We start from the raw sequence: 12,595 nt of genomic DNA on the forward strand, positions 1-12,595 counted from the left end.
TTACCAGAAAAATCTTTTAATGCTGCCAAAAAGGGAATCAAAATAATAATAATAAAAAAAAAACTATGCAATTTAAAGCTGCAGCTAACAATTATCAGTACATGTTACCTATTCTAATTCATTTACATTTTTTTAACTTTCTTGTTTTCTGTTACAGTATCTTTTTTTTCCTTTCTTTCTCAGTATTAGCTGTGATCTCGCTTATCAAATTGCTACTCTGTGTCTGGACCGATCTGATAGATATATATATATATATCTACCCTCTATTTATTTTCTGTGTACTCTACTTTATCAAAACCGTGTGGACAATCCGGTTTGTTTACATTCTTCAATGTTAGCTATAGGGGCATTCATTATTCACGCAAGGTTTTCTTCAAAAACACTAACTGGTCAACGTACTCGGCCTCTGAAGCACTTGTTGTTATATATATATATATATATATTATATATATATATATATATATAGATAGATAGATAGATAGATAGATATACACACACCTACTGTATCAACTGCTTTCTGATGGCACATTGGTTTTCCTGTTTGAGTGGCAGATTTTCAATCAACATTAATGTCATGGTATTTTCTGAAGTGGGTGGAAAGACTCACTATAGAATAGTTCATTTCTTTGCGGCATCTTTTACAAATCACATATGATAACACTGTGTAACAATTTTGTAACAATTTTTTTTTTTTTGTTCCTGGGTAGTAAGTGTTATTTACTAATTGCTGATGCCTCGAAAGTATAGAAAATGGCTATTATTGCCCACAGACTTTGCATTTGTGACCAGGACAGTGATATTTCAAAATATCACAATTTCCAATGGGAAAACGGGCAAATGTGTGTCTTTTCGTTCACATAAAGTCAGAAAAAAACAACATTTGAATCCAAATTAACATGTATTTATACTAAAGTAATACAAAAATGACTACAAAAGATTTAGAAGTGAGTAGTATTTCGAGATTTATGATTATACTGTATTTAAAAATAAATAAAATACATAAATGTGTATTATACATATGTACGCAGAGTATGGCACCTCCACAATAGCCCCTCTGCTGGTGATATGGATCTCTAACGGAGCAGTGGAAAGAAAAATCTACAGATACAGAAACATATCTGGAAGACTTAACCAGCAAGTAAACCAATGGAAATGTGGGACGTTTGGATGGTTGCAGAACAAAAACTAAATTGGATGAACCATATATATACCCAAGTATAAGGTGAAACTGGGAACGCAAAACAGACTGCAATTTTCTCAAACTCCAGCCGTATTGAAATGAACAGGCAGACAGCTAACCTTGTTGAAGTCTTCAGAGGTGGCTCTCATCTCTTTCCAGGTCTTATTTAGCAGCTGAATGCAGATGCAGAAGAACTCCTCGAAGGACCGGTCATGGATGAAGAACATGGGGTGGAAATCAGGGCAGGTTTCACTGGCTGTGGCAAAAGACATAAATAAAAAGTCAGAATAAATAAACAACAACAACAACAACAACACCTTCCGTACAGACTCTTATTTTATACTGAAGACACCTTAGGAGAAAAGGGTCTGTCAAATGAGCATTGCTTCATTTTTAAAGTACTGCAGACCAGAACAGTAAAATGTATTGGTTTCATGCCCGCCCAGATCAGAATATTATTATTTATAATAATAATAATAATATTTTATTAGCAGATAAGAATAATATTGATTGTTAACCCTTAAACCGGTAACCACACACACTGAATTGAAATTAAGTACGTGTTAGAGCCGCACTTCATCATATTCCACGAACCAATTAATTTCATACTGGAGAACTGAAGCGCGCTGCACTTATTCCAAAGCAATCTCCCACAATGCAGCATAGTAACCAGTAAACCAGGAAGTGAGTGAGTGTGAATGTATATGCTTGTTTACGTTTGTCATCGATACTGTGCAATTGGAAAATCACTATTTGGAAGATTCTTCAAGAGAAAAGGAAAAGAAGAATGATGGCAGCGACAAGAAATTTCTTCATGAAATGCTGTATGAGACTGGTTGCTCCTCTGTTGGCGCTGCCATGATTAATTCTGGTGGTAACAGGTGATCAGTGTAGCATTGTGGGACACACAATACTCTTTAGCATATCATTTGCATACATTAGCATTAAGTACAGTTCGCTGCTGGAGCATCGTATGAAACCGGAGCGGTAGTGGCAGGCATGCTCGCATCGAAAGAGCGTCAAGACATACTTAATTGTTTCAGACACCGTTCTACTCATGTACTTAATGGGGACATAGTACATATTTTGTGCTTGAATTCAGTCTGGCACGCTGCTGGAGCATCAGTTTTGAAACAGGGGTTAACCACCAAGTCAGAGAGCCAGGCTCCTCTGGGGTTATAGAGGTTCTTTAACACTGCCTGTACAGTATACTGGATACTGCTTTACAACGTCATTTTTTAAAAATGCCTGTCATCTTAAAGGTTTAGAATCAAAGGGGTATATTTTCAAAGTTTTTACGAAAGTCCTTTGACCTTTAACTCTATTGGATATTAAGCTTATGCAGGTTTTTCCCTTTTAACATTATGAAATAAAATACTGTGGAACGATGACTACTATTGAGCAGGTTGAGTGTTGCAGGTAATTATATAACATTCAGAAATTAAAAAAAAAAATCTCTTAAGCCTCAACAAATACAATTTGACAGCTTACCCATCAACCATAAGAAATCATCAGAAATTTGATTTGGATTGTCTTAGACTTAGAAACACAGACAACAAATTAGTGAAGCAGAAAAGCTGTACAGCATTTGCTTTATTTATTAGCAAATATTCTTAACATTTTGTTCAGGTTAGAGGACTGAATTAACAAAATGTTCAAAAGATCCGAATGAAAACATTTACAATTTCAGTGAAGTATTTTTTGCCACAAAAAAAAAAAAACATATAAATAAATACATAATAATAATAATAATAATAATAATAATAATAATAATAATAATAATAATAATAATAAGTAGCACAATTTGGAGAAAAAAATGTACACAGAAAAAAAAAAAAAAACAACCAAGAAATCTTCAGGGCTGAACATGTGTGATATTTAGAGAACTAGGACATCTAACTTACACGGGAGTTGGATATTATGTTTCCCTGACACCCACTTACTTACACACATATACACCCACACACAAAATGGGATTAAATGAAGAAGAGATGCATGGTTTTGAGAAATGTTCCACATAAAGTACAGTAGACAGTATAGGTATAGTAAATAAATAAACTCATTGGGGTCCACTGTTTCATTCATACAATCAGTATGTTAATATGCACTTCCATATTCTGAATATAAATATTCCACACAGGTATTCTGGATAATCTGTTTTAATGCAAGTGGAATTTAATATTAAGAATCAAATGTTTAGTTATGTAACTAAAATAACACTGCCATGTGTTTAAATACAATAGGGCCTACAAATTAGTGCAGAACAACATCTCTCAAGTTAGGAGAATGCACTGTGCCTGTATGTCATCAACAAATTATTCACAAAAACAAATTATCAAATGACCTATCAAATGACCTTGAAAGAGAAATTCAAGGACTTTAATATTCCACTATTATTCCATTTTACATGTTATAAAGTTTTGAACGTCACATGTCTGGGTATCTATATACGTACTTAAATAATTAATTATTCCTTCTAGCGGTAACACAAACGCTGTGGCCCACATGCTGTTCACACATGTACAGGGATACAGAAACGCAAGCATTTGGAATACAGTGTTTATGAACTAATAGTCCACAAGATAGTTGAACATTCCAATTTGGAATGCTGCTCACATGAGTAGAATACTGATTCTAAAGACTTAATGTAATAATGTCAACGCACTGAGTGATCCTATTAAGACAGCAGTCCCTCCTGCGTAAAAGGAATGTTGTATACAAAATCTGAACCTAATTTTGTGAATCCTTAAATTTTTTTTATTTGGAGCTTGCCAATTTAGTAATGAAAAATGGCTTTTAGATAAATGTAGCTATTGCGCCAGTAAATGAGTTTCTCTTCACAGCTTTGCGAGATCACCAAAATCCTGACCTGAACACCACTTGCCATTCATTCCAGGACCTCTCTCAAACACACCATTGTAACTTATTTAAACAGCAGCATGAGCTGAATTGGATCCCAGTCCTCCAAGCACTGCACCACCTCGCTCCACTCTGTCCACATACATTTGTACGCAAATTTGTCAACTACAGAACTACTGTAGTTCAGAAAATCTAAATAGATATTAATGATACATGCATACGCACAGGGATTCATAAATACTGAAGTATTAAACACAGTTATGCTCCCTAGATGTTGACCATTAGCATTCAGCTCTACAGATAATATTTTAAACCATAAACACCACATTTAGAATACATTAATACACATTTTCAGAAATTGCAAAGGTGCAGGAAAACTTCCAATTGCTTGTCTGGGATTTTAAAGAGGTATATTAATGACTGGAAACTCTATTACCACTCAAGCATATGTAACCAAATACACAGCATATGTAACACAAAAAGAACTATCTGAATACAATTTTAAAAATTCTCACGCCAGAGCATTCCCTGGAATACCTTATTGCATTAAAGTGGTTTGAAAATTACTTTTTTGATTGCATTGACTGTTGCCTTCTCTTTGTGATGTTGAGAAAAAAATATACATACAGAGTGATTCTAACCACCAAAGAGAATACACTAGTTAATATAAGTGATTTTTCAGACCAATACCAAGTTACTATTTATATGAATTTTCTTGTTTTGCTACAAAAATGCTTTTAAAAAAAAAAAAAAAAAAATCACTCTTTGTACTCTTTGAAGTAACCCAATTGATACAATTCATACAGGACTATATTTAAATCTCTCCCTCACAATGCTTCACTGCAATTGACTTAGCATGTGTTTGTATATTTATGTATGCTTCAATTCTGTTCTAGGATAAGCATTTTTCGTTTTTTTATTGTTGTGTATTGATAAAAACAATTCAGACATAAACCTCAATGGTCTAGCACAGGAAGACTTCAAATCCAGTGGTAAATTCAGCCAACAAATATGACCTCTAAACTAAATTCTTTTGGCACTAAAATTTTAAAAACCGTGATTTTTATGTGTAAAATATATACATATATATATATATATATCTTATATATATATATATATATATATATATATATATATATAATTTTTTTTCCGACAAGCATACAAATGTGTGTATGTTTAATGGCTGAAGTATATTGAAAGGTTTTATTTAGCCACTTTCTTTTGAGATGTGGGCTCTTTATGGTTACCATACACAGTTGTAAACATACCGAAAATAAAAACCATGAAAAAATATATAAATACATTGGGCCAGATAAAATTGCATCCAGGCCAACAAAAACACTAGCTCAGTGGTCCAAGGGGCCAGTAGTTAAAAATCAGAATGTAGAGCCCTGGAATGGGTAAAGGACACCAGGTATAGCCCCAGGCTGTACAACACTGATCATGGTATGTTTACTACCTTTAATCCTTTGCTGTTCACCAGGTCGGACATTATAATTTTCCCTTTCCAGTCCGTGTCGGATCCTGTCCGACATCATCAAAAAGACAAAGACAAAAAGCTGAGAAAGCCTTTCAATGGTTGACTGAGAAAGATGGGGCGGGGCGTATCTGAGCAATAGCCCCCGCACCACAGAGATAACACGGACACAAACAAAGAAGATAGCTGTAAATTGGACCTGACACACCTGAGAAGCGCTGAATAAATGGACCCTAAGGGTTAAAAAAAATAAAATAAAAAAATAGGTTGATTGATTTGTAACTTTAAAGGAAATGCTTTGAGGAACTAACAATTACACAATGTGAATAGCATCAATTACCAATGAAGTGTAATGCTGTTAATAATCCATGTGGGACAGTAATGAAGTATAATGCTGTTAATAATCCATATGGTACACTTATTTTGAGTACGTGAGTGTTTGTTTAAAACACAGCCTGGAGGTTTACTGACTTCCAGTTTCTGAATATGATTATCAAAAGAACCAGCTGCCCAACGTTCCAATATGTTATACATATCTTTATCAAGGAAGCACGTGTTTGAATCAAAACATTGGAGGTATTTATAGGTTTTTGACGGCAGGACAACTACTTGTTATTGTTTATATTTAAATCCATGATGTAATGGTGTTCTATATATTGTGACATCATTTTTACTTATATCTTTAAATCTGTATTAACTCTAATTTACACTATATTTATATTAACATGTAATGCTGGTGTAGCCAGGAAACCAGAGGAAAATGCATCACTTCCTGTCTGGCCCTATAAAACTGCGGTGATCTCTCCCATTCGCATCAGACAGCGCAGAGACGTGAAGCACAGCAGTAATGTTCAGAAATCACAGTGTGTTATTTATGTTTTCTGTTGTTCAATAACAGGTGCTGAATGAAATAATTATTGGGACCATTACTGTTAATACACTGAAGACAACGCAAACTACCACAAAACACAAATACTGTACATACCTCATTGACGGGAAGTTTTACTTCCTACACCGACTGCCCGAAACTGTGAATCTAGTTTAATCACACAAATTGACTGGAGCGCAATCTCTTTGAGGTGTCCTCCCTACAGGAGGTTGAACGATTCAGATTTAGTCTCTTGGCAACAACATTAATAATATTGGACTTACAGAAAGCCTTTCAATGAAAGCCACTTTTAAAAATGTTCATAAAATAAAAACAGAAATCCTGATACACTGAGTTAAACAAAAAACAAAAAAAACAAAACAAAAGAATACAAGCCACCTTCAAGTGAAGCAAAAATGATGAATGCATACTGAAATGTGTCATCCTAATTATAATTGTAATCTGACTGTCAGAATTGATTGCTTAAGTGCACAAATAAAATTAATGGAAAATGAGGGCACATGCTGTACTGTGCAAGTGTGAAAAGCAATTCCTCTTTACTAGGGAGAATGTGAGTGAAAAAAAAAAAAAACTCTATTAACATTTCATTTTAATGCAGAGTGTGTGCCAGTGTATTTTTTTTTTTTTATTTAAAAAAATACAAAGTAAGATTCTACCCCCCCAGACTTGCAAGTTTGATGGAAGACTTGAGGTAACTTCATGCTACCTGTACGTGGCAGGTTATATTATAGCAAGCACTTTGTACCACACAATCTTTGGACACCTCTACACATCTTTAACAACAGAAAGAGGGAAAAAAAATGTCATGGCAAAAATAGGCTTGCTTAAATATACCCAGGATAATAGACAGGATCAGGGAGAAACAGAGGCACTGTCCTGACAACTCTTCTTCCCCACGGCTTCTCCTGAAGCCTGACTTTCAATCTGTGAAGGACAATAACCTGACTAGAGAAGGTTCCATTCTTTCTTTAAAAGCACAGTCAACTTTCTATATATATATTTTTTTTTTCCAGAAAACATTGTTTTTCTTTTATTTATTGAAAAAAGGCTGTACATTTAGTTAATGTCTGTATATGGCCTTTAATACAATAATATGGTATGTACTTTGTGCCACATGTACTAATGGATTAATCCATCTGGATTCTGTTGGAGGAAATCGTCCTAAAAATGTTATGAACCGTTTGTATTTTATTAAGAGAATATAAAAGCTACAGATCAATCAATATAGACTATTTAATGTTTTAGAGGCTGTCATGTGCCCTGGAAAACAAGATTTAAAACAATCACTTTTGAAACACAGTAGATTGGCCACAACCCATACTGCAGAGTTAAATATAGGTTTGGATTCTTAGATGTACTTTACAAAGGAATTTTACATGGACAGGCCAAATAGCTAGGGAAATGACTAGAATCACCCACTGTCCTGGTAATTGTTGTGCATTGCAGTGTTGATGTTTTTTTTTGTGATTTGGGCATGTCTGTTATATGGAAACCCACTATCATTCTCTTTGTCAAGTCATTGAGATGCTTCTTCTCTTCTCCCAATGATGTTGCAAAATAGTTGCACACAACTCTCACCTACAGTAGCCAATAAAGGTCCAGTGGATCATTTGACCACACAAATTTGCATATTAGGCGATTTCTTAAATAAAACCTTTTGATACACACTCCTATCCACTGGCCCGGGTTCTGTACTCTGCTTTTTTTTTTTTTTTTTTAAATAGGATTTAGAATTAACCAAAAGCTTTTCCAGTCAAGAACATTTTGCGTAATGCTTCCCAATAACAAGAGAAAAGTGCATTATCAAAAGTACAAAATAAAACTATAAGAATATTAAAAGGAAAGCTGCTGCCATGAAGCCCAGAAGTCTCTGGAATATCACTACTATGAGCGCTCTGTTGAGATGAAAAAGCTCCAAACAGGCCGCTATTCTCTGCGCTCTTTTGTACTCTGCATGATTCACTGACAGGCCCAACCGATGAAGGTGGCCGGTGACGAACTTCGTGTGGGCCTCTGCCTGGTCTGGAGACTCAGCACAAATGAGTCAGTCATCCAAGTAATCGAGCACTCTGGTGCATATGAGTCAATGGGGCCAGGATAGCTTCCATGCACTTGGAAAAGGCACAGGGAGCTACTGAGGCCAAATGGCAGGACACTGAACTCGTACACTGTTTCTTGAAAAGCGAACCTCAAGTACTTCCTGTGCCCTGGTCTTATGGGGATGTGGAAATAAGCATCCTGTAGGTCCACTGTGGTGAACCAGTCGCCTGGTCTGATAGACTGCAACAGTTGTTGCATAATTTTGAACCTCCTTCGACTTGCAGGTGCAGGTTTACCTGTCTGAGATAGTGGACTGGTCTGAGGCCACCATCCCGCTTGGGCACCAGGAAGTACCTTAATAGAACCCATCTTTCAAGTGGAGAGGGTCTATCGTGAAAATATCCCTGGGAAGGGGCGATATGAGCCGCTGGCTTCACGCGGCCGCTGTGCAATGTGACAAACAGGCTGTGTGCACAAATGTGCAATTACAAATAATACAACGTTTTATTTACGTTTTATTACTATTTTTCAAAACAGAGACAATGGTATTCAAAGAGAGATATAAAACATCCTAATGACTTATTTTGCTCTAAAATGAAACCACTGAGAGAAAAAAAAAAAAAAAAAAAAAAAAACTTATCCACTAAATTCTAAATGCCATTACTGCAGACACCAATCAGTAAATAAATCAAATCAATAAATATCAGCTCACTTTCATAACACATGAGAATGACAGAGGTTAACCTTCAGTATGAAAAAACAAAACAAACAAAAATACAGCTGTCAAATTGTCAATTGTTATGGCTCCTGAGATGTTTTCCTCATATCCTCCCCACTTAAAAGTATTGCATATAGTATATTAATTTTAAAATAATTAGGTAAAATTACTTTGGGGACCAATAGGTAAAATTACTTGGGGGTGGGGGTTATATATATATATATATATATTATATAATATATATATATATATATATATATATATATATATATATATATATATATATATATATATATATATATATATATAAAAAGTTGCAGGGCATTGTTGCCGTAACATTGTGCCGAAACATGCCCAGACATGCAAACAATCCCCCCCCACAACAATGTGTAATGCATGTGGGCCATATTTGGTTCTTACACCTGCTCTGAGTCAAAGTACTAATTTGCACTGCTTATGTGGAAATCAGAGTGAAGCTAGTTGAATTGACTTGTGGGCCTAACTATCTGAAACTGTCTTTAATTTCAACGATTAGACACAGCTGAACACTCTCACTTCACACAGTCACCCTGGAGTATTACCAGAATAGCTGGGTATCTGTCTCCACAAGCTGTTAAATATCTCTACAGTATTAATTTTATTCAGCATGCTTTCATAAATCAATAGCCAATTGCACTTGGTTTCAGACCTCAATAATTTACAAAGAAAATGTATAAATAAATATGTGCTTTCAACGTACAGGCTGCAGATGCAGAGCCACCCAAATGAAAATATCCTTAAGTATAGCAAAATTATGTACGGTAATGACAGGACACAATTAACTGTCAAGAGGGCCATGTATCCACTGTTTTTACTTGTTAAAAATAATCTGCACATATAGTACAGACAGACAGACACCTCCATATATTTTCGGTAGTATACATGTGCTAAAAATATGACAATCTTTCATGTGGCTCCATTCACTAAAGCCACTCAGGTAAGCATACTGTATGTAATCTTGAGTTATACCACCAGAAACTTTAAATTTGTCAGTAACATTTTATGTTGGACATAGCTGGAATTACCACAAAAAAGGACTCTCAGTATCATGAAGTAGAAACCCTTACTGACATGCATATGTAAAAATGTAAGACAGACAGACAAACAGAAGACCCAGATTCTGATATAAAAGAATGTGCACAATTACCCAAGAGGGTCTGTAGACAAACACACTTACATCTGGGTCTTACTCTGCTCTCTATAATCCCATACACTTCTTCATTTTTCCTCTCAAACCTAGGAAGTGGAAAACGTATGAAATAATGTTCACTTTTATACAGACTTGTGACATACTTATTTATTTAAAAATTGTTCAGGTCAGGAAAGCCATATGAGCTACACTTAGCTTGTTTGCAACGGCATCCTGATGAGAGCAGCACCAGGTTACAGTTAAGAGAAAACAATACATATAAACACACATGACAGTACAACACATAGTATACATTACAATTATACAGTGCATACACAAGGCTTTGTCAAGTGCTGAAACATCAGTATTTTTAATGACAATGTGCGGTCTCTGATCTATGTGCAGCAGGTAAACGGTTCCAGTCAGACAGCAGCAAAAGCAAACACACGTTTTACAGTACGTGTTATAAAATATTTTGTATCACAGACATTGTGCAAGCTGTATTCACACGTGAACTCCTGAAACAAACTGTTTAAGTAAACAGGTAATGTGTTACATGCCCCTTTTAAAAATAATCTGGTTCCAGTGATAGTTCCTTCTATTAGCAGGTGATAACAAATTTAGTCTAGGGTACAAGGCACAAGGTACAAGGATGTTCTAGAGGAGTGCACTGAAGAAAAATTTACAGATCCTATTACACATTGTATCAATCTTCCGTGACTCCTTACTAGCATTCCTATAGATCGTTGTAGTCTAGAAAATGGAATAAAAGTTGAGTTAATTTAAACAATGCTGTACAATTTAAACAATGTCACTGACCATCCAATACTCCTAGCTTCCTTCCAAGTTTTAGTATACACATCTTTAATATGTTTTTCAAATTTAAAAGATGCGTCAATATAAACACTTAGATATGTAAAAGTGTCAATCAACTCTCTCCAATGGTGTAGTATTACAAGTAACAATAGTCAAATTTGAACTAGTACTTTGTATAATTTTCTCTGAACCAAATAGCATGATGTGTCTTTTTTTCATTTAAAATCACACCATTTTCAAACCATTTTTGAAGTTCCAAAAAATCATTCTGTAGTATTTTAGTTAAGTCATGGATAGTATCAGAACTACAGTAAACCACAGTATCATCCACACACATATGCACAGAATTTCTCTTGCAAATTTTAGGCATGTCATTAATAAAAATAGAAAATAAAAGAGGTCCAAGAATTGACCCTTGTGGGGCACCTAGGGATATGGGCATAAAGTCAGATTTCTTTTTTCATAAAAGACAACAGTTTGAGAACGTTCAACAAATATGACTAAAACACGATAATTTAGTGCTTGTAACTCCATGTATGGTACTGTATGGTCAACTAGGTCAAAAGTTTTAGAGAAGTCAATACAAATGGGACCAGTGAGTTTCTTTGCCCCTAGTGCATGATAGTGCAGTTGTGATCGAGGGAGCTTTTCAGAAAACAGATTGATAAAACGGTAAATAAATTATTTGTTCTTAGATTTTGCGTGTATTGTTTTAATTTTGTTTGTTTTACATTTTGACCACTTTTTTAAAACTTTTAAATTGCGTTCCCTGCCTCAATATGGCTTCCCATGTACCCACATGGACCTCTCAGAACTAAATTTCCCATCATCCTCGTGCTCACATATGTAACTGAGATGGATTTACCAGTGAACAGGAGGATGAGGGGAGAGGTCCATGTGGGTACATGGGAAGCCATCTTGAGGCAGTGAATGCAATTTAAAAGTTTAAAGTGGTCAATGTAAAAAAAAATATTAAATACACATGCCTTACGTAAACAGTTGTCGTAACACATGGGAACATGTAACACAATGAAATAAAAAGGTCCCTATGTGCCCTTTAAATGGAATAATAAAGCATAAAAAAATATAAAAGTACACTGTCTTAAACGATTGCAATTATCTTTAGATCTGGTATTTCAGGTTTCTTTCACACATCTTCTAGTTTAATAGTATCACTAATGCGGCAATATACAAAGAACAGTTCAGTAAAGTGATTAACATTATTAATATTATTATTATTATTATTATTATTATATTATTATTATTATTATTATTATTATTATTAGAAAATTTCATCTTTATTTGTTTTATACTATTAATACTACAAAATATTTAAAACAGCAGCATGAAATATAAATTGTGTGGGGATTATGATTACTAGCATATCAATTTTAAGAGTAGTGCTCTAACATCTATTGGGATTTACATTTACTTCAGCTATTTTATCA

At 34.7% G+C, this 12,595-nt stretch overlaps 1 protein-coding gene across 7 annotated transcripts in view; it reads right to left on the reverse strand.

The window, feature by feature from the left end:
- The window catches only part of LOC121312873 (engulfment and cell motility protein 1), a 186,923-nt gene that overhangs the window by 70,487 nt on the left and 103,841 nt on the right, over positions 1–12,595 (reverse strand). For all 7 annotated transcript variants that reach the window (XM_041244750.1, XM_041244746.1, XM_041244749.1 and 4 more), the window contains one exon: positions 1,300–1,436. In XM_041244750.1, the coding sequence (XP_041100684.1) occupies positions 1,300–1,436 (137 nt within the window). The remainder of the gene's footprint in view (positions 1–1,299; positions 1,437–12,595) is intronic.

This window comes from Polyodon spathula, chromosome 3 (assembly GCF_017654505.1).
Source record: "Polyodon spathula isolate WHYD16114869_AA chromosome 3, ASM1765450v1, whole genome shotgun sequence".
In the NCBI taxonomy this organism is placed as follows: Eukaryota; Metazoa; Chordata; class Actinopteri; order Acipenseriformes; family Polyodontidae; genus Polyodon; species Polyodon spathula.